Here is a 23,229-nt window from a genome sequence, read left to right as displayed (position 1 = left end):
GATTCTCAAGCCCCTCCACAATCTAAGCATGGTGTTTGTTCCTATACAAAGGTGACTTTTGTTGTTGAGGAGGCCTAGGATTTGGACTAGGAACATCTCTTGGAATTCGCCAATACACTGTTGGGTGTATATGTTCAACACAACCATGAATCCTTTCCAGCCCAGGATAAAGAGGATGTTTTAGATGCTACTGTAGATACCAAGACTGCACTACGCTCTTTTTCAGCCTTCTATGAAAGAAGAGTCATCCTCTTTTTCACCGGTAAGATTCCAATGCTCTCCTGGATCTGCCGATGGTTAAACTCCATTTTGCAAGTCGACTTTGTAGAGGAAATTTTTGTTGGTCCACGAGGCTTCTATGAGATATTCCAAGTGCCCAGGATGATCTTCTGGCCAAAGTCCCTCTATTCTTTGACAAACGCCTAGCGCATGTAGTGGCTTGGAGACCATCGGCAAACTATTTGGTTGTTACAGGAGGAATGCACGGTATGGGTTGAAGTTGAATGTTGTCTCACAATCTATTGGCCATTGCTCAAGGATGCTATGGAAGTGATTGGCACAATATTGGTTACCCCTAGCTTGCGGGCTACCAATCGCAACCGCCTGTGCATGTTGTGGGATACCACGCGCAAAAGGCCTAGCTAGTTGTGCTTGAATAGTCTTGGAATGCCTTCGTTGCACTATCATTTGACGAGGGGAACCTTTGTTGGGCGTTCTTTTTCATATGGACAATTGGGACATTTCATGGCTAAATGTCCGGAAAAGACCACTATTGTGAAGGGGGGTTTGGATGAATGGTGGGATCACTGAGCCATTCACCCTTGTGTGATCCATCAGACATGGTTGCCCTTTGAGCCCCTTGTTCTTTGACCTAGCAACCTATCCGATCCTTTCCATGTGTGCTCACTTAGTGACCACAAGACAACTGGCTGGTCTCTCTCTTCCCTTTGGCAAACATTTTGTGGGCCAATTGCTAGCAAATGGCATGTTCATGATTCTCAAAGAGGAACGAGAGAACCTCCACAAGGCATTAGATGTATGGAAACCTTTTGGATAGGCCTTCGGTCATCGTATCAATGCAGCCAAATCCTCCCTCACCGGCTGTACTGAACTGGATTTGTAGCCTTTGCAATGACAAGGAATGGCAATTCCCCATGTTGGAAATGTCATGCAGCATTTGGGTTACCCCTTGGGCGTTGATGTTCAGTCCAAGCAATTGTTGCAACAGATTCCTCTGAAATTGGAGGCAATATTTCTGTACTGGAAATCCTAAGCCTGCCCTTTCCATGTTCACCTTAAAGTGGCATAGTCCATTATGCTTCCTACGCTCACATATTTTTTCCCGCTTTTGCCTTGGACTGCTTCCACCTTAAGGGTTTTTACGGGACATCCAATTTTTATGCTATGGAAAAACGACACTTTACATATAGGTATCTCGTGGATCTCTTAGAGCCATGCTTGCACTCCTAAAAGCATGGGTGGTGGGGCTATTTCAGATGCACACAGTCACATGGTTGCTCTTTCATTGTCTCTCTTTCATGCCATGTGCGCTGATTGACACCCTTCGGTCTTTGTTGCCCTGGTTCTTTTTGGAAGAGCGGGGCATGGTTCATGGTAACACGACCATTCGCAGTTCCACTTCACAAAATTTGTAGGAACCGAATTGGGCAAAATTGCTTGAGTTTGTGAATATTCTCTTGGAAGAATATGTTGAGTATAATCATCAAGCTATCCCTACCTGTGTAGAGGAAGAGGTTTTGGATATGCAAGTGTCAACTCAAGAGCTTATTCCTTTTCAGCTCTCCATGAGCAAGGAGTTATCCTCCTCTTCACAGCCCCATTTCCATGCTTGGCAAGATTGATAGCGGTTGACCTCTATCCTTTAGATTAATTGTGTGAAGGAGATTTTTGTTGGTGCATGTGGATTTTATTTATGAGGTTGTGCTTCTCTCCACTTTGATCTAGGATTTCCTCCATAAATAGCCCTTTTTCTTTTAAAAAACTGTTGGTGCACATTGTCTCATGGCGTCCACTGCCAAAATTTCAATGTTTACTCAAGCAACAAGGTCTAGTGTGGGTGGAAGTGGAGAATTGTTTGACTCTCTATTGGGCCCTTCTTAAGGATGCAATGGCTGCCAAAGGCCATGTGTTGGTACCCCCTAGTTTGAAGGTAGCGAATAGAAACGAGTTATGTATGCTATGGGATACCACCGGGGAGCAACCCAGTTGGTTGCACCTCAATTGTATGGGCATGCAGCCCCTTTGGTTCTGGCTTAAGTGGGGTACTTTTGTAGGTCTTTTTTTTTTGTGTGGTCAATTGGCTAAAAGAACACTGTTGTGGATTAGCCCCTGGATAAAGAACAAGACCAAAGCATGACTCCTATCTTTACTTAGCAAAGGATCGCCCACCAACCTCCTTAGCCTAAAGGCAAGCAGCTTGTCTCCTCTTTAGATTTGGACACAAAGGAATGGACAAAAGCTTGCCGCAACAAAGGAAAAGCAACCTCCTTAGCCTAAAGGCAAGCAGCTTGTCTCCTCTTTAGATTTGGACACAAAGGAATGGACAAAAGCTTGCTGCAACAAAGGAAAAGCAAAGGAGACTTCTCTATCCACAACAGCTATTGATTCCTCCTGGTCATCCCAAGACCCTCTTTGCACTCATTCATGTCACGGGGATAAATCTTGTAGTGAGGGAGAGGCACGGAGATCAAGACAGACTGTCGCTATGCGCAACGAGAAACAAAGAGAGTGCGTGAGAGCAGAGTAGAGAGTGAGCACGTTTTCAAGTACAATGACAAGAGTGTACCTTTAGGTTTTTAGATAGATATATATATGTAAGTACAAGTGCTAAGGGTGTGTTCACACCCGAGCACATTTAAAAGGCACGAGGCACTTATTCCCAACAATCTCCCACCTAAAGGCAATGTGCCTTAAGAGAAGAAAAGAATCAGCTAAGTCTAGGTATGTAAAAAGCTGAAATACATATATCTATCCAACTCCCATCATCTGTCGGAAATGAGCAAACCGCTTTGCTGGAAGACCCTTCGTCAGAAGATCTGCAGGGTTATCATCTGTATGCACTTTGACAAGCTCAATGCTCTTGCTGTCAAGTACATCTCTAATGAAGTGGTACTTCACCTGTATGTGCTTTGTCTTTGCATGAAAGATAGGATTCCATGCTAGCATGATAGCACTCTCACTATCACAATGGAGAACAAGTAACTCTGTGATGCCAAGCTCTCCCACCAGACGTGAAAGCCATAAAGCCTCCTTGCATGCCTCAGTAGCAGCCACATACTTTGCCTCTATAGTAGACAATGCAACACACTTTTGTAGCTTGGAGATCCAAGAGACTGCTCCTCCTGTGAAAGTAAACACATACCCAAAAGTGGCCCTTTCACTGCATCCCAATGCTTTTTGCCAGGAGTTGCCACGTATCTCCTAACCACTCCCACTGCAAAGGCAATGTCAAGACGTGTAGCAACCATAGCATACATCAAACTGCCAATAGCTGAAGCATATGGTATCTTGGCCATTTCACCCTTCTCATCATCAAATGTAGGGCTGTCCTCTGCACTAAGTTTCACATATGGAGGCAATAGAACCCCAATTTTTTTCCCCCCCTCCATATTGAAACGCTGCAAAACTTTGGAGATATACTCATGCTGAGATAGATAGAGTAAGCCTTTCAATCTATCTCTGAGTATTCGCATGCCAAGAAAGTGATTTGCATCACCAAGATCCTTCATGTCAAAGCTGCCATGAAGACTTTGCTTCAATGAATCCAAGGCATGAGTATCCCTGCCAGCAATCAGCATGTCATCAACATACAAAACCAAGATAATCAGGTTGCCATCTGCTACCTTCTTGGTGTACAAGCAGTGATCCACTTGACTTCTATGAAAACCTTGGGACTGCATGTATGTATCAAACTTATGATACCATTCTCTTGGTGCTTGTTTCAGCCCATAAAAAACTCCTTTTGAGTTTACATACCATTTTCTCCTTCCCTTGTTCAACAAACCCTTCAGGCTGCTGCATATATATGTCTTCATGCAGATCACCATGTAAAAACGCGGTCTTTACATCCATCTGTATGAGCTCCATATCCTCAACTACAATCAAGCCCAAAATGGTTCTCAATTTAGTCATCTTGACTACAGGAGAGAAAATCTCATCAAAGTCAATTCCATGCTCCTGCTTGTACCCCTTTGCAACCAATCTTGCTTTGTACTTTGGTGAGGAACCAGAAGTGACCATCTTATAAACCCATTTGCATGGAAGGGTTTTCTACCCTTTAGGCAACTGCACCAAGCCCCAAGTGCCATTGTTTTCAAGAGATTCCATCTCTGACAGCATGGCTTTATACAATTTCTTGCTATCCTGTTTGTCCATTGCTTCCTTGAAGATGGACGGTTCACCACAGTCTGTAAACATGACATAATCAGCCATAATCAGCCACATTAATTGCACTAGGAACAAACCTGTCAGGTTGTCTAGTAGCCCTAGATGATCTCCTAACCCAATGGTCATTGTTTGTTGGCTGTTCCTTCAAATTTCCATATTCAGCATGCTGTCCTGGCATTTCAAGCTGCAAATCAGCATTAACAGCTTGTTGTCTTGCTGTTCTTGCATATGTAGGCTCATTTTCATGGGCAATAGCTAGCTGATCATTTCCAGCATCATTTCCTGCATTTACAGGTTCATTTACAGCAGGTATTTGCTGCTGTGTACAGCGGGCACATTTTGCTGTCCAAAAAGTATTTCTTCCCGGAATACAACCCTACGGACCTCCTTAGTCGTTTTGGGTTGTTTGTGCATGCGATCTTCCCGGAAGATAACGTCATTGCTGCGTACTACTTTCCTTTTCTCGGGATCCACAATTTGTACCCCATTTCACCCTTGTCACCATATCCTAGGAAAATGCATTTATAAGACTTTGGCTCCAATTTGCTGCGTTTTTCTTTACGAATGTGCACAAAAGCCTCGCAGCCAAACACTTTCAGATGAGCATATGAAGATGGCTTGCCCAACCACGCTTCTTGGGGAAACCCCCCCCCCCCCTAAAGATACTTTCCGTGTAGCATCATCGACAAAGGTGACAAAATATTTCTTTCCCCCTAAAGATAATCCTAGCATTTGACATACATCCGAATGTACTAATTCTAGAGAAGAAGATTTCAAAGAAAGAGACTTTTTGTGAGACGTCTATGCATGTTTGCCATAAATACGATCATCACAATGCTCAAAATCAGCATAACAAAGACAAGGCACGTAACCCAAACGAGAAAGCACTTTCATTCCTGTTTGACTCATGTGTCCCAACCGGCCATGCCACAAAGAAATGTTTGGTAGGTCGGTCACGGCAACAACATGGTCACGCACACTAGATACATGAAGTGAATACAAAGTATCACTCTTGTAACCTCTGGCAATCACTCTTGATCCCTTACAGATCTTCCATTTTCCATCACCAAAGGTGATATGAAAACCATCATCATCTAGCTGCCCTGTGCTAATTAAGCTCTTCTTGAGCTGAGGTACATGTCGTACATACTGAAATGTAAAGATAGAGCCATGCTGAAACTGTACCTGCACACTGCCAATACCTACAATCTCACATGCATAGTTGTCCCCAAGATGAACAACACCATGTCAACCCCTTGTATAGGCGGAAAACCACTCACGACGAGGGGTGACATGGAAGGAAGCACCTGAATCAAGAATCCAGGTATGCATGTCATCATCTGTATCTGCAAGTAAAGCATGTGTACCAAAGTGTGAAGAGACAAAGAGTACATCACTCCCACTGTCACTATCATGAGTGACTACATTCATCTCTTCAATTTTTACACTGCTCTTCTTAGGCTGATTGTCCTTCTTCTGTTCCTTGCTATCATCTGTCTTCTTGCCTTTTCCTTTCTCTTTCTTCCATTTGTAGCAGTCACGTTTAAAGTGGCCCTTCTTGCCACAATGATGGCATTCAACATCTTTGCCACGTGATTTACTGTGTCCCTTGCCATCATATTTGCCCTTTTGCTGTGATCTGCCCCTAGTATGCAAAGCACTGGAAGACTTACTGGATGCATTGTTCTGCCAATTCATCTCTTCCATAAGTACAGCACTCTCTGCATCAACATACAAAAGGATTACATTAGAATTGCTCATAGCAGTCCTAAATGTATCCCAACTCTCTGGTAGAGTGCAAAGCAAGAAAGTAGCCTTAAATTCCTCATCAATCATGAACTTCAAGGCAACCAGCTGGCTGAAAATGGAGTTAAACTCACTCAAATGAGTAGACATTGCTGTACCCTCTTTCATACGCAAATCCATAAGCTTTTTCAGCCAATACACTTTGCTTGCAGCACTCTTTTGTGCATACAGTTCTTCCAGTCTAGTCCATATAGCATATGCAGAATCCAAACCTTCAATGTTGAAGAGCAAGGCATCAGAAATCGATAGCTCTATGGTTGAGCATACAAGCTCATTTAACTCATCCCAATCATCCTAATCCATGTCCATGGGCTTTGCCCCTTTGGTTTTGATCGACTTTGCCTGCTTCTTTTGTAACAGGATATTGTAGCACTGCTTTTGCCAAACTACAAAGTTATATGCACCTTCAAACTTCTTTATGTGCATCAGATTACTACTGTCATTGCTGCCAGCCATGATTTTCAGCCCAAATGTGACAAAAAAACCAGCAAATGCAGGCCCAAACTGTCACCCAAGTGACCAAGGTACAAACAAGTACCAATCAGCAATAAATGACCATGCAGAAGCACAGATTTCAGATCTGTAATTAAATTTTCAGAAGCACCAGACCATGTGCTACAGCATTATCCAACTGATTACAGCCGTTCCAAGGGCATGTGCATCACATTACATGAGGAATCCCAAAATTTCAGCTGCAATTTCTGTAGTACATGTACCCACGGGCATAAAATTTGACATGAGCGGTCAAAGGCCCCAAAATTTTGTGCTCAAAGTATCAAACACACATCTGCATTTCCTCTGTCATGCATAGGACAGGCTAGTTTTGCCAAAATAGAGCAATTTCAGCAAAACCCCCAAATTTTACCAAGTGTTGATGTCCAAATTGCATGGAATTCAACCTACATGTACATCAAATGACCACATGCTGCACAAATTTTTCCCAAACTGCAAAAGCCCCAAATTGCACAGGGTCCAATGTGCATCAATGTCGAGAAATTGGGTAAATTTCAGCCCAATTTGCGCATGTACATTAAAAGCCCCAAATGTCGGGGACAAAGTGTCACAAATTTCTGCAATTTCCGAGACAGATATCACTGTTGCATCTTGCTCGCATCAAATCTGGACAAATCCCCAAATTTTCCAAGTCTTGCGTACACTAATTTCAGTGAAATTGAAAGAATTTCACTAAAATGTGAAAACCCCTAAATTCCCGGGCACCGACTTTGCAATTTCTGAGCAAGATTGTCCAATTCTGTGTTGAGATCCCCAAATTCGGGAAAAGCCCCAAATTTCCGGGCCAATTTTGCACAAATCTGAGATTTTGTGCTTGCGCGCACGAAACCCCGTCAAGAAAGGGGTAGAATCTGATTTTTTCTTTGAAAAAAGGAAAAAATAGGAACGTGACGGGGTCCGTTGACCTTCTGCCCCATTCCTGTGACGGGATGACCTGTCGCCCATCGCATTACGCCTGCTGTCGCCGTGCAGCCCCGTCGCACTATGCCTGTTGTCGCCATGGTCCACACTAGACCCCCAACCAGTCGCCTGCCTCGTGACCTGTCACGAAGACCGTTCGGCGTCACGTTCAGGTCGCCTCGTCACCTGTCACGCAGCTTGACCATCTGTTCGTCTACTCGCCACCTGTCACCTGCTCCTCAATAGTCCACAAGACTGTTACACGAGACTTTGCGTGTCGCCTGCTCCTCTCAACAGTCCACAAGACCTCAACAGTCCACAAGACTATTACACGAGACTGTTACGCCTGTTGATCTACCCCTCAACAGCTTGTGTGAGCCATTGGCTCTGATACCAATTTGTAGTGAGGGAGAGGCACGGAGATCGAGCCAGACTATCACTACGCACAGGGAGAAAGAGAGAGAGTGCATGAGAGCAGAGTAGAGAGTGAGCACGTTTTTAGGTACAATGACAAGGGTGTGTTCACACCCGAGCACATTTAAAAGGCACGAGGCCTTTATTCCCAACAAATCCTTCGATGAGCCTACTGCTCTAGTTTCCCCTCCCACCAAGGATCCCCCCCCCCCAACACCCACACACAGACACCCACACAAAAAAAGCACAATAGTAGCAATCAAGTCAGTCTTCGCCATGCGCTCGAAACCCCTTAGCTCAATTGGCTTTTGATGAGGCCAGTAGAGTCATCACCCCATGGGGTCGCCAATATCTAGGTTCCACTTTTGTGTGTTGTGCGGCCTGAAGAGGAGATAGAAAAGGGAATATCGTGTTGTCAATTTGATTTGCAGCAGACATGTCCGAGTTAACATTGCTTTTATTGATAAAGTGGTGGAGGCCTTGGGACCTAATTTGCATGCTGAGGAAGGGGAAGAAATGGTTCCCTATACTGAGATGGTGGTCCTTTATTCAGAGGTTCCGCCTGGTCTTGATGCGCAGCTACTGATTAAACACAACAAACATGCCTCAAATGTTTTGATGGAAGAAACTAATGAAGTACCGCAAAATGATCATTAGGTGCACTCCTATGTGTAGGTCATGTTTGTCCCATCGAGGACTCTCAAGACCTTGATTGGAAGCATTATTGGAATTTGCCAATATTTTGTTGGGTGATTACATACAACACAATTGTGATGCATTCTCTGATCAGGATCGGGATGATGTTTTAGATACAACCATTGATACCAAGATGGTGTTGCGTTCTTTCTTGGCCTTTCATGAAAGAGAGGCCATCCTCTTCTTCATGGCCAAGATCCAAGGGCTTTCATGGATCCATCAATGGCAAAATTCAATGCTATTGGGTGATTGTGTGGAGGAAATTTTTGTGGGACTAGGGGGCTTTTATGAAGTAATGCTCAAATCGAAAATGCTCCATAACAATCTCTTGGCAAAGGTGCAACAAGAATGCCCAGTTTGGGTGCAAGTGGAGGCCTGCCCTATTGTGTATTGGCTTTTACTAAAGGAAGCTATGGAAACTATTGGCATGATCTTGGTAGCCCCTATCTTGAGAGCCACCAATCATAATCATATGTGAAATGGGGAACCTTTGCCAATCATTGTTTCACTTCTAGACAATTAGGGCATTTTATGGCTAAGTGCCCGTATAAAAAGGTAATTCCAAAGGCAAGAATTCCACCAGTGGTTGAGGAAGATCTCATGGTTGAAGGCCTTCAAGATGAGGAGGCTCCAACATCCATCAATATAGAGAAAGGGGAAAAGATCTATGCACTCCCAGGATCAACCACCAGAAGAGACACTCTAAAAGAAACAAAAGGATTAATGTGGACATCTCAACTGCTAAGTTCAGCACTGCTTAGGACTCCTTGCATACCTTTGTGTGATATAAGGATAAGTAGCCCATGGTACGTACATCTACTGATATGGTCCCTTCGGCCCCACAACATGCTTCTACAATGAAAACCCTTATGGATTGGTTTAAAGATCCTCTTGTCAGACTTGTTTTTGACACACATGGTAAGGTGATTGCTCCTTGGGATCAGTGTTATCCCAAGTTAGTTCCAAAGAAGGGAATGATCCCTCTACCTCTAAATCAAGGAATCAACACATGAACTCATTTGCAATATTGGCAGATTTTTTGGATGAGGGAGTGCTTGAGTTGTTAGCAAAAACAAGTCGAGGTATAACCAACTTGGGCCTTGATTTTGCTCCTGATTACATATGAATGTTGCTAGTTGGAATGTGCATAGCATCTGCTCACATAGCAAGCAACATGATATGTGGCGCATCTTGCACGAAAATCAATGGGATGTCTTGTGCGCCCTTGCACACAAAAGTCATGCTGAAGTAGGAAATATTGTAGATTGTCATGGTTTTCGTCTATTTTATGCTGGGGACTCTACATGACATTACTCGGGTGTACTCATGGTGGTTTATGAGAGATTTCGGCCGGTCCTTGTCAAAAATGATATGCATGGTCGCTTTGTGGTGGTTAAAATTGTGCTTGATGGGGAGGTCTTGGTCTCAATGCTCCGAATGATCCCTTGCCTAGAAATACTTAGTTGGAAATCCTTCATAATGTCATGCATGATGATGCCTTTTTGCCATAGATCCTGGATATGCAAGTCCTACAACAAAATGCCTTATCGAAACATTTTTCTCTGCAGTTCGAGATGCTCAGCAATATGGCATTCAGCATGCATCGCTTTGCAGATAGCATACGCAAGCGACAGAGGAACTATTGGGCTTGGTTCGTTCATTGCTTCTTGTGTTGCATATGCTGCATTTCTGCCTCCATTGGTTGCAAGATTGGTGGATCTTATTCGGTAGTTTTAATTGAGATCTTACCAGCAAGCCAAACTAAAATCTCTAACAGAAAGTTTGCAAGATGCCTCCTACCAAACCCATAAATTCTTTCAATGGGGGTCTGCACCCTTCCCCTGCTCAAGAAAATATGGTTAGACTTCGCAATCCGAAGGGTCACATGGTCACGGATCCACAGACTATTCTTCAAATGTGCCGAAACTATTTTCTAGATCTTCTTGGCTCAGCTCACACCCCCTCTACACAAATCTCTGACACTCATGTGGCTTTTTATCATTTGGTCACGGATAAAGTTTCGCCAAACGTCCATGTTGCCTTGGAAAGTGACACCTATGAGGATGAGATGATTGCAAACCTTGACCGCTATGTGCCAACAAGTTTGGGAAACAAGACTTATGCCAACATCATGGAAGGAGGAAGTCATTGAACACGAGGATTGCCCCATATTTTACCGTATGGTGTGCCTAGGTCTGCCTTTTGTTGCTAATGCCACTCTCATGAGCCGTGGGGTGTTCATGTACTTCCGCACAGCCAAGTGACTTTATCGGATTCCTCGTGGGTATCGTGAGCTATGGGGTTAGCTAGACAAGATGATGTAGCCTATGCAACACTTTCCTGTACCTGTACTTGATCATCCTTGGCAAGACTGGGTGGCCATCTTAACGGTCAAAAGGCTTCAGCCAACCAAGTTCACCATCTCATGATTAAGGATCATCTGCTTCTTTTGCACAACTAGTGTGGAATGCTCATGTCATAGATTTATCTCCTGCCCTTTAGCCAGGAGAATGTGGACTCTCTTGTCAAATAGTTGGAGAGCTATGGCTAGTCAATTGCTACACCCCTTTGATTGGGTTTCACCAAGCCAAAATATCCCACTCCAGTGCAGCCACATATGAAGATTATGTTTCATTTTTTCAAATTTTGGGGTTGTTGGCATAATTGGGTCACTTGGGATGCTATCATCTTCAATTCTCCTTTTAGAAGTGTCCAAGGGGTTGCTATCACCGCCTGTGTGTCTGCTTGGATGCACCACTTGGCCTACATGCTACCTATGCTGCCCAGCTAACTTGCACATCACCTGACCTACACCGCTCAGCTGATTTGGATGCCACCTGTGCACTGCCCCCCTATACTCACTTGCACCGCCATCTTATTGTCCTGTGCTGCCTGTCACCCTGTTTCCACAAGGGAAGGCTATGCAAAACACGACAAAGGCAAGAGAGAAAGGGGACAGATAGTCCCCTTGTCACATGGTTCTGTGTCTATATATTGAAAACTTACAAGATGTCTGTCAATGATTGGATTCCTTTTGTGTGATCATGGGACTTGTCTATCATTGTTCATGCTGAATTTTGAATTGTCTGTGATTGTCTGTCAGTTTGTTTGAAGTTAGATTACACCTGGATGTTGGTTGCCAAGTAACAAGGCCTTTCCTAGGCAGTAAGTGACCTTGTTTTTGAGCCAGGACAAGTTGGAGGAGCACTTTACACAGATGTGTCCAACAGGAGTTGCCTGTTTTTTGCACCGCATTTTTCGGGCTGAAATGGGGCGCCTACTGCAGTGTGGTTTTTGACAGGGATTGGATGCTTTTTGCCGGCGACCAAACTGGAAGAAAGCAGGGCTGAACTAAACTTGACAGGGAGAAGACCAATTGTGATTGATTGATGCATGTGGAGGGACTGATCTGAGAGTCTTTGGACTGCTGTGGACTGCTTTGTTCAGAGATATCTGGCTGTTCAGTGCTGTTCACTGCTTGCTCAGAAGGTTCTGCCGTGATCTAGGTTGATTCTATTGCTTGTTGTGCTTCCGATTGAGGGTTTTTTGTGAACAGATTCGGATTTGTCTTGCCTACTGCTGTTGCTAACTCAAAATAGGGATTTTTAGGCTGAAGCTCTAAACAATGTAACTTTGACCCCAATTATGGTTTTAGACGAGCATAATTCAGATCAGGACCAAAACAGCCTGTATGCTTCAAAATATAGCAGATTATAAAGCTTTTGGGCTGAATCGAATCCAGTTTGCTCTGAGCTATTGTCTCAGAATTATTGTTTGAAAGGGATGGTATGTGCTGTACTGAATTTAAGCCAAAGCTCAAATACAATAAATACAAACTATAGTTTGGTTCTTGTCAATTCCCTGAGTTCCAATTGTTCCTTGCCTCGTTCTTTTGCGGATTCTCTGCTTTTCTTCTGACTGTTCTTCTTGCCAGAACCCTAGTGGTTATTAGGCCAAACAAGACTAATCTTTCGACATCTTTGGTGAACCGATGTGAAAAGGCCTACAGAAGTGTTTTGCAGAATGGAAGATGCTACCTATGGGTTCATGAGATGATGTAAGGCAATTGTTGCAGACTTTTACTACCTATTTGTAGCAACAACAGCAGCAGCAGTTGGATTTTGCTTCCAAGCATAAATCTTGTCACTAAAGCTTTGCATGTTGTGGAAAGCCAACTGAAATTGTTTGATGGCAGAAATATTTCTATTATCTGAAGGTCTATGCTGAAAATATGGATTCCTGTGAAGTTCCTCCGTACAAGAGGAGCCAGTACTTTGTGTGCCCTCCTAGTATAGATGCATCTATAGATTTGGCAAAAGTCCTGTGTCCTTTTAATATGCCATCTTTGGTGAAAGGGGCTGCCAAGGTGAAATCCATGAATGTTGTATGTGTACCTAGTAAAGGTCCTGTCGCATGACTAAATTCCTCTCAGTGTGGAAGAGGAGTATGAAGGGGGAGTCAAGGTCATAGTGAAAGGGGGGAGGTGGTCCATGTCGATCCCATATTTTGTGAGCCACTGCTCAAACCTATGTATACCATGAAGTCTCACCCTTCCTGAGCTAGTTGTCTAGAGGCCCTGAAGGCCCTCCTAGGTAGTCCATTTGGATGCATGCCACATACTTTGGGTGTCAAGGTGGAATTGAGAGAGAGAGAGAGAGAGAGAGAGAGAGAGAGAGAGAGAGAGAGATCTTTTACGAAAAAAAGAGAGAGAGAGAGATCCATAAGGATGAGGCGATGGTTGTATTTATTGCATTTACCCATGGATGAAAGTCTTGGTTGGGATGGTCTCACTAACCATATTTTTGACACTTATGCCACTAGTCTAGTGAAACCCTTGACCGCCATGTGCCACAAGCTTGGGAAACAGGACTTTTGCCAAATCGTGAAAGGAGGGAGTCATTAACTTGATCTCAAAAGTGCCTTCTCCCTTCATGTTGAAACATTGGAAACCCATCTCTCTAATGGGGTCGAGGTATAAAAACTTCTCCAAAGTCTTGCCCAATCGCTTCCACAAGTGCCTCCTTGACATTGTGCACCCAAATCAGTATGGATTTATCAGGGGCAAGAACATATTGCATAATGTACTAAATGTACAAATGGGGATTGACTATGCCAGGCATTCCAATCAAAAAGTGTTCTTACTGCAGCTAGACTTGGAATGGGCATTTATTATTTGGATTGGTCCTTCATTGCAGAACTTATACATATTATGGGATTTGGGCTGCGTATGTCCTAGATGCAGCACTCCTAAGTAATGTTAAATGGTGGTGTCACTAATCCCATTCTTGTTCAATGCTCGGTTACATAGGGCTGCCATTTGAGGCCTTTGTTTTTTGCTTCGGCAACTCATCTGGTGCTTACTATGTTATCTCATATGGTGGCCATTGGGCAACTATCTAGTTTGTCCCTTTTGGACAACATTTTATTGTTGGGTCTCCAGTCGATGACACCTCCATGATCCTTAATGCAAAAAGGGACAATCTTTGTAAGGCATTGGATGTTCGGGATCTCTTTGGTCATGCTTCTATTCTTCGTGTCAATGTTGCAAAGTCGTCTCTTGTCAACTACATTGAACCTGATCTTTAGTCCTTGGGATTGCAAGGGTTGATTATACCTCCTAGCCTTATCCACGGTAATACCAGCATACAGGCTTCATGGTGGCACATTCTTAACTCTAATGCCCACCTTTCGACACCTTTCTCTTTGGTAAACCATTTGGTTTGTTCTTGATGCCTGGTTCTTCGAAAGGAGAGTTGGCATCCTACGTAGGATCACTCGATGGATAATTTTTTTTAGTTAGAGTTGTTAGTTGTGTCACAGCTGCTCTCCTTGGATGGGAAATAGGAGGATCGCCCCAAATTCAAACCTATGGCATGTCTAGGTTTGACTTCTATTTGCTGATGCTACTTGTCAGCCGTGGGGTGTTCATGTCCTTCCGCACAACTAGGAGACTTTATCGGATTCCTTGTGGGTTGTGAGTTGTGGGGTCAGCTATAAATCTATGGAGCCCTTTCCTGCACTTGATCCACATTGTAAGGCTTAGATTATCCTTCAAACAAATTCTCAGATAGTTGCATTAGCTAGCTCAACAATTGAATCAGCCACATGCATCCAATGTGAAACCACATCAAATCTAGGGCTATTTATCATCTTTATACGCCGATATTGAATGACAGGATTTTCTTCGACCTATTACCATATATATTGAGGAGATGCATATATCTTTTTCTGTAGCTGACACGTGTGATAGCAAAATATGTATGCTATGGGCACTATCAACTACCCTTCTGTTTTGAAGATCACTAAACTTTGATTTTGCCTTTCGTTCACCTAATAATCATTGTTGTTTAAACTAACTAAAAATGCAACTGGAAGCAGTAAGTTATAAATTGAGGATACATGTTTGCAATTTCACTCCCAATAGTATTTCTAGAAACTTAAGGAAAGCATGAATTAAGACCTTGAATCTTTTGAAGTTCCAAACTTGCGTTACTCTGCAAATCATCACTTTTATCTATCACATCAGCCTGCGCAAGCATTGGTAACTTTATCTTTTGAAGTGACCATTGAAGCAAACATCTCGCACTCACATTGTGAAACTAGGAATCACTACTACCTTCGCTTTAGTAGTTCTCTTGTAGGTTGCAACATTATGGTCCTCTTCTGGAAAATCCCATCCATCTTTAGAACTACTCCCAGTAGCTTGAGAGTCCATCGTTAATAGCCATGGAGGGTTGCATGATGTCAATGGCAGTGAACAGTGTCTAGTGGCTGAAGCCTGCTGAATATCAGCCTGCAACAGGTAACCAAAAACTTAAGAAAGTATTAAAAAAGTTTCAGCAACACAAACTTTTTGAAGAAAACTACCGAGTTCCAAACAGGTTTGACAAGAGCAGAGTTCATATGCAAATCATGTTTTGCTTTGGTTTGTGGAAGTTGAGCATCGTATGAGTCCTCTTCTAGTTGAGATGAAACTGAACCTGTTAGAGGTACAAAGGGGTGATGAATATTCAGATTAGAACACCACATACAAAAAAAACATTTCTATTACAAACACTTAATTTTTCATGGCAAAACCATCACTGCTTTTTAACAATAACAACAACAAAAATGAGGCAATTCATTTAACTGCAAAAGTTCAAGAAATGAGAAAGAAGTGTCTACAAAACAATGCCCTTGCTCATATCAGTGGAACCTGCACCTGAGTTTTTCTTGTATTGCAAGTGAGAAGTGTAGAGTGTTGGAGTCAAGACATTGGTAGACCATAGTCTATCCATCCTTGATGTGCTTTTTGTTACACCCTGTAAAAGTAGATAACGCTTGGTATTTAAAAGCCCCGTATGGCTAAAAGCAAGTGTGAAGTGTTATGGTCTATTACCTCATTTTCGCTAGGGACACCTGCATCAATAGTGAAGGACCAGCTCAATTCATCTTGAAAGGTTTCTCCTGAAATACATCCACTACTCAATAGCAAAATAGAACACAAATCATGCTCAAAAAAAAAAAGGCAAGTGACATGGAGATATGTTTGATGATCTATACCTTGTGCTGAGACTTCCCGAGGAGAAATCTCATTTCCTTTAAATTTAGACCTGTTGAGGAACAATCTCTCACCACTAGAGCACCTGATCAACTTTTCTCTTAGCATCTATTAGATCAAGGTCCTACCCATTCAGCTATCGTTACCATGAGCAATGTACATCATGCACACTATAAACTTGTCTAGACTTCACCAACTAGATTCTTTTGAATTAACTTACATATTACAAACAACTCCATTGGTATAGAGGCATCAAGTTGCCCATCCTTGAGTTTGAGGAGCTCCTTGATGTGGAGTTTGCAAATGATACAAGTATGTTTAGATAAGAAATGCATTACCAACTCAAACCATTCAATTAGCTTTTTAAAACAGCCCCAAATCATGCCATTACAAAAAAATTCATTAAATTACCAAATTGGGAGCAAGGAAGAAAAGGCACTTAAGGAAATCATGCTCCACAATTGTTGTCATATTCCTGATTGTGGGAGTCCCTGCCTACAGCAATGACCAACCAAACAATGTGTGTCTCCCCTTTTCAAGAACCCTTTTTCTCAGCAGCAACAACTCTTCCAACTCTAAGTTCCTTCTTCATCGACCAAGTCATTAGGAAGAACCAATGGAGCTGTTTTCTAGCTGAGTACTTACCTAAATATGCACATATTCATTCCCACTAACCTATGCATGGTTTGGGTCCTCAAGTGTAGGACAACACTCTAGGCTTGCTTGGAGTGCACCGGTGTTCCAAACCAATTAAATATGTCCTGTGCACAGAAAAGAAAAGTAGCACTTCCCATCAAAAGAGAGCGCTTGAGAGGCTTTCTATTGTAGGTATAGAAGACAATGACAACTCCTATATCATCATCTAGTTATCAAAATAATGGCTCGTCCACTTTCTATACAACCCATAACCCCATGCTCATGCAAGTTCTATCCAACCAAAAGGGACTACCAATTAGGAGCATTGCCAATGACCATAAGCTCTTCAACGACTTTGTTACCACCAACCACCATGTACCAAGTGGCATCCCTCATCAGCAAGTACAGCTACTTCTCCAAGTTCAACATCTTGATGTCTCAAGTATTTCACAGCTCTAGTGCATGCTGAAGCATACTACCTATGATGGTGAGTAGTGCCATGGGATTGGCACTCGTCTAGGAGAGAGGTAATGTTAACTACAAATGGTGAAGGGGAATACAACCTCCAAACTGTTGCATTTTGCTATCACCCATCACCAGACGGCTACCACATCATCAGCCTGCTATCTCTTGTCCTCTAGACAATAGCCTTTTCAGCCTGCAGCTGCTGCCTAGCCTATACAATCACTACTAGAGCTGCTCATTGTCAGTTTGCTGATGGTTTCACTGCCAGATCAGTCATTGACATTGTCAGCCCAGTGTTTTTGGGGCAATGCAGCCTGCATACCTCTTCTCTGCCATTTACAGCAGCTGGTCAAGCTGCTGGTTGCATTTTAGGATCCATTCAGAATATGACACACTCTGCAGCTCATCTCTGCTGTAGTACTTTCAGAGACACCGGAGTTCAATGTTTTGTATTCACTCCTGTGTAGTGTGTTTACTACATTGAGCATCGTATTCGTTCATTATCCGTCATACACTTGTATTTATCTTTGACACTCGACTATCTCTTTACATAATAGTTTGTGCTTTGTCGTACAATTGGTTTTGTGTTTTCTACATTTAGAGCATTTCTTCACATGGTATCAGAGTTGGATACTCTTTGAGAAACCTTGGCCTTTGATTGGAAAGCTCATTTGGACGAGTAGGGACAACACAAGGGGTAGATGCCTTTGAATGCATTCACACCACCGCTCCAATCTCCATAGCTAAACATGGATAAAAAGGATCAGGAGTGCGCCTCCCAACTTGCTACCGCCCGCTGAAGGTAGGGTTGAGTTATCTCCTTTAGATTCGATGCACAAAACTAATGATACTGGCCATCCACAAGTTGGGCTATATGAGTCTCTTGTCATGCGTGTTGGGCTTATGAATGTCCCTATCACTTTTAATCGGATAATGGATCACATCTTCAGGCCACGTAGAGGATTTGTGGACACTTTCCTTGATGACATGATTATCTATTCAAAGAATGAGATAGAGCATAGAAGACAATTGGACATTGTGCTCAATGAATTACATGAGTATAGGTTGGTTATCAATTACGACAAAAGGGAAGTCTTTTTGTATGAAATCCACTTTTTAGGGCATATTGTATCGATTGATGGCATTCGCATGGACACTGCAAAGGTTTAGGCAATAAGATCATGACCACCTTTGAGAAATGTGCATGAGATCCGTAGCTTCTTGGGTTTATGTTCTTACTACAAGAAGTATGTATGTGGATTTGCTGAAATTGCATCTCCATTGCATGCTTTGTAGAAGAAAGATGTGCCATTTAGATGGATAGCAATGGAAATTCCAACATTTGAAAAGTTGAAGGAAAAGATGACTTCAAATCCTGTGCTTGTGTTGCTCGATCTAAGAAAGTCATTCATAGTTCAGTGTGATGCATGTGGTAACAACATTGGGGTTGTTCTTATGCAAGATGGCGGAGTTGTGGCTTATGAGAGCCGAATTCTCCATGGTGCAAAAAAGAATTCGCAAATCTATGAGGAGTTCTTGGCTATACTTCATGCATTGTCTACATGGAAACATTATTTGTTGGTGGCTGATTTTACAATGCAAATAGACCATCAAACTTTGAGATACTTTTTTTGACATAGACAAAGTTGTCAGAGAAGCATATGAGATGGGTAAATTTTCTCTCTATGTTTCATTTTCAGATTGTACATATTGATAGTAAAAAGAATGTTGTGGCTGATGCACTGTCACGTAAGCCACAAATTTCAGCCATCAACATGGTTTATCACTCTGAGTTGGATGCCATGAAAGAGCAATATGTTGTTGATTCCGACTTTGCTAATGTTTATGATCAGCTTTGCAATTCCCAGAGACATGAGCACTTTGTGCTAAGAGATGGATTTCTGATGATGCATGGATGACTGTGTGTCACAAAGCACTTAAGGCCTAGAGTTATCACTAAAATTCATGCTCCTCTGTATGCGAGACAGGTATTGATGCCACGGTCAAGGCAATGAAGCATTTCTTTTATCGGCCAGTTTTGAGGCATGATATAGAATAGTTTATTAGAACATGCATCGTATGCTAGAAGGTAAAGCATGACAAGCAAAAGATTTCGAGTTTATTGCAACCCTTGCCTATTCTAGATAGACCTTGACAGAGCATTGCAATGGACTTTATGTTTGAGCTTCTTAGGACACCTACAAAAAATGATGGGATAAAGACTATCATTTGCAGGTTTAGCAAACAAGCCCATTTCATTTTGGTGAGGAAGAAAATAAAGACTAATCATATGCAATGATTACTTTTGCCGCACATCTTTAAATATCATGTATACCAGAGTCGATCGTTAGTGATCGAGACCCTCGGATGACCAGTTTATTTTGGAAAGGATTGTTTAAGATTATGGGTACCACCTTGAAATTCTCATCATTCTTCCATCCGTAGACAGATGGTCAATCTGAGAAAGAAAATTCCATAGTGTTAGACCTTTTGAGATGCTATGTTGCAAACCACAAGACACAGTGGGAGCAGTATTTGCCCTTGATTGAGTTTGGTTACAACAACACAGTACATAGTTCCACTGGCAGAGCTCCATTTGAGGTGGTTAAGGGTTAGCAAGAAGATATCACCTATCTTGCAAACTAAGGATAAGATCCTTGAGGCTGACCGTTGTGTGAAAAACTTGGATGCAGCCTATGTAAAGATAAAGTATGCACTTCAGAGATCACAAGAAAAAAAAAAGATGGCACTTGATCATCACAGGCGTCCTTTGCAGTTTGTAGAGAGCAATTATGTATTGCTGTGTTTTGAAAAGGCAAGGCTGAAAAAGATAAAAGAAAGAGAATGGCTGTATCCAAAGTTCAGTATGAGATACTATGGCCCTTCGAGGTGTTGGAGAATATCAACAATGTGGCATTTTGACTGAAACTACCTCCACATCGATGGAGACTCAATGTCTTTCATGTCAATTTGTTGAGGCCTTTTCATGGTGATGTGATAGACGATATGTCTGTTGAAATTCAACCTGAGGTTGAGGAGCTAGACGAGATTTTGGTACCCAAGCAAAGTTTGGCACATAATGAAAGAAAGGTCAAAGGTAAAGTTTCCAAGAGATGCTTTGTGAAATTTTAGAATTATTCACCAATGGATGCCAAATGGATGGGAGGATGACTTGGCATACCATCCTCACTTGTCGCAACTTTACCTAGATGCCTTTCAGTTAAAGCTGACTTTAGTTCGAGCTCAATTAGGTTCAGCAGAGTAAGGGTCCGGAGTATTGCCTCATGCTCAAGGGGGAGTTAGCACTTCCATTGTGCCAGTTGTGGACAACTCTCGTATCTAGTGGATCTTGGATGTATTTAGCATGCATCCAAGGTATTGTGCTAACAGTATGTTTGCCATGAGATCACTACTTAGTGTACTAGTCACTGTGAGATATATGCAAATGAGTATGTGTTTTGATCAGTTTCAGCTCAATTTTTGATCAGTTTAAGAATCATTGATGGTCACTCTTGGGATCAATTTTGCATTAGTCTTTGCATTGACTGCTGGTTAGTTTTTGCAATGAGTTTGTGATCAGTTTGAGGTCACATTTGCAGTAGTTTGTGATCAATTCTCATATCAGCAAGTAATCAATTTATGATCAAACTGTGCTCAGTTTTCAATGGTTTACAATTGGTTCCATGGACAACAACATGTTAGTAAATGCCATTGATAGTTTTAGCCATGATTTATGCTGAATTGATCCTTTTCTATAGTTGATAGTCAAAACAATTCAGAAACGTGAGTTATGGATGCATCCAATGAATATCTAGCAACAATTCTAGACTAATTTTTAATTTTATCTTATGTATATGCTGGCTGGAAATTTTCTATAAGTTTGGGGCATGTAGCATGGTTGGACAATAGTGCGCAATGTTGTAATTGTAATGCCTTATGGAAATTCCAATGCAGTATGCGTTTTCTTTGGCACAATGCAGTGCAATTGAGGGCGATTCCAAGGATTTCAAGGTGCAGATCTATCACAAGAACATGAGATTTTGAGATACTTTCATCTTGTTCATAACATTTGATTAAGTTATTAATCAAATGTTGTCACAACTCTATAGAAACAGAATTTGTATTCTTTTTCATTAATTTGACTATATAATGATTTATTAAATTTGTTTCCTTTGCACTAATTAGATATAAAGAAAAGTGCATTGGAGCTGGCCACTGATAAGTGGTCACAGGTTATGGTGGACCCACGCGGTGGGTTAGAGAAAAGATAGTTCACACTTCCACCTATATGGCCGATTGGGCGCCTGTGACCAGAACTCACGCATATCAGGGTTAGACTCGCACACAAAAAGGATTGATGCCTTGAAGTGTGGGCTAGATCCGCCAGAACAGACAGTTACAATCAACAAGATGGCATGATCATGAAATGCTTGTACAATGTGCATGTGTGGGCTGAAAGCTTGAAATGCACATTTCTTTGCATAGAAAAGTCGCATGAAGATTCTGATACCGTTTTTGCAATGTACACGGAAAAAGCTTTCATATGACACCCATATTGGGTTGTTACTAAATTTTAGGAGCCTCGAATTAGCCCAAAAATGCTAGTTCTAAAAAAAAGGGATGACATTCTAAAAATAGTAAATTCTGTACCCTGACTGTGCTTACTAAATTTGGTTGTTTCTATTCTTGACAGTATTCAGCCCAAAAAGGAAGGCCATAGAGAAGAGACAAGTGTCAAGACACTTGTCACACAAGTTTCCAAGTGTCCCACCACTTGTCACATCTCATGACATGTGGCTGGACACTTGTCTTGTGCTACTCCACTTTCCCCTTTTGTACTAGCTCTTCCCTCTCCTATAAATAAGAGCTCGTTTTTTTTCATTCAGCATCATTTTTCTTTGCATGATCTTGTGAGAGTGAGAATTACTTCTCCTCACTCTCACGTTGATTGTAACGAGCTCTTCCCTAAGGGACTTGGGCTGAGCAAAAATACATTTCCTTCGGGCATCTTCAACCCTCAATCTTGTCTCCATTACTTTTACATTTTCATGGCTGTAATTTTGTGAGTAATTTTCATTTTCAGCTTTAAGTGTTTATTCTCTTTTATATTAAATCTCGAAAACAAGCGAATATCATAATTGTTAAGCATACTACGTTGTTCAGGGCGTTTACAGTGGTATCAGAGCTTTGGCTCGGTCCTCACCCCAACACTGGTAGTGCTTACAATTATAAGTTTGTTTGTTTTTAGCCCTTGCATTGAGTGCTTGAGCATATTTTTAGAGTCTCAATGGATCAGTCGATTGCTATCCTTCAAGCCATTCAAAGTCTTAGAGAGGAAAATCAGCAAATTCGTGAGCAACTTCTCAAACGAGAAAAAGTTGAGAATCCCAAAGAATTCAAGGAAAGAAGCCCATCTGCTTCAAGGAGACAAAGCCATACCTATGAAAGGAGCCGATCAAGAAGTCCAAAGAGGCAGTCCCATTCTACTTCAAGACAAAGAAAGAGATTGCGTCGAAGCTCATCCTCTTCTTCAAAGTCATCTGGCGCCTACTCTGATGGACCCTCTTCTAGTGACGAAGAGTCACACCCTTCTCGTAGAAGACCTCATCATCGTCAAAGGCGTCGACATTCTTCACCCTCGTCTCCATCTTCATCCCCATCAAGCACTTCATCATCTTCAACCTCAAGATCCGGGCATGGACGAAGGCATAAGAAGAAGAAAAAGACTAAGTCACTATCTCAACTTGAAAAGAAGATCAAGTTCAGTATATATGATGGTCCCGAAATCCTGATCTTCTTCTGAAGTTTATTCGTCAATTTCAAATTTTGTATGGTCGTGACAAGTATAAAGA

The 23,229-nt window shown here is 42.1% G+C and overlaps 1 protein-coding gene across 7 annotated transcripts in view; it reads right to left on the bottom strand.

The window, feature by feature from the left end:
• Positions 1 to 23,229, bottom strand: part of LOC148027064 (uncharacterized) — a 110,873-nt gene that overhangs the window by 13,104 nt on the left and 74,540 nt on the right. For 6 of the 7 annotated variants that reach the window (XM_087691597.1, XM_087691599.1, XM_087691596.1 and 3 more), the window contains 6 exons: positions 16,279 to 16,361; positions 16,115 to 16,182; positions 15,938 to 16,037; positions 15,604 to 15,716; positions 15,353 to 15,529; positions 15,197 to 15,263 (listed from right to left, as the gene is read on the bottom strand). In XM_087691597.1, coding sequence (XP_087547723.1) covers positions 15,197 to 15,263; positions 15,353 to 15,529; positions 15,604 to 15,716; positions 15,938 to 16,037; positions 16,115 to 16,182; positions 16,279 to 16,361 — 608 coding nt within the window. The remainder of the gene's footprint in view (positions 1 to 15,196; positions 15,264 to 15,352; positions 15,530 to 15,603; positions 15,717 to 15,937; positions 16,038 to 16,114; positions 16,183 to 16,278; positions 16,362 to 23,229) is intronic. The other variant, XM_087691601.1, reaches the window with a different exon arrangement.

The sequence above is a fragment of the Lygodium microphyllum genome, chromosome 13 (genome assembly GCF_053477565.2).
Source record: "Lygodium microphyllum isolate KBCC chromosome 13, Lygodium_microphyllum_v1.1.10, whole genome shotgun sequence".
NCBI lineage: Eukaryota > Viridiplantae > Streptophyta > Polypodiopsida > Schizaeales > Lygodiaceae > Lygodium > Lygodium microphyllum.
The sequence above is the reverse complement of the archived record's forward strand: the minus strand, read 5'-3'. Positions and strand labels throughout refer to the sequence as shown.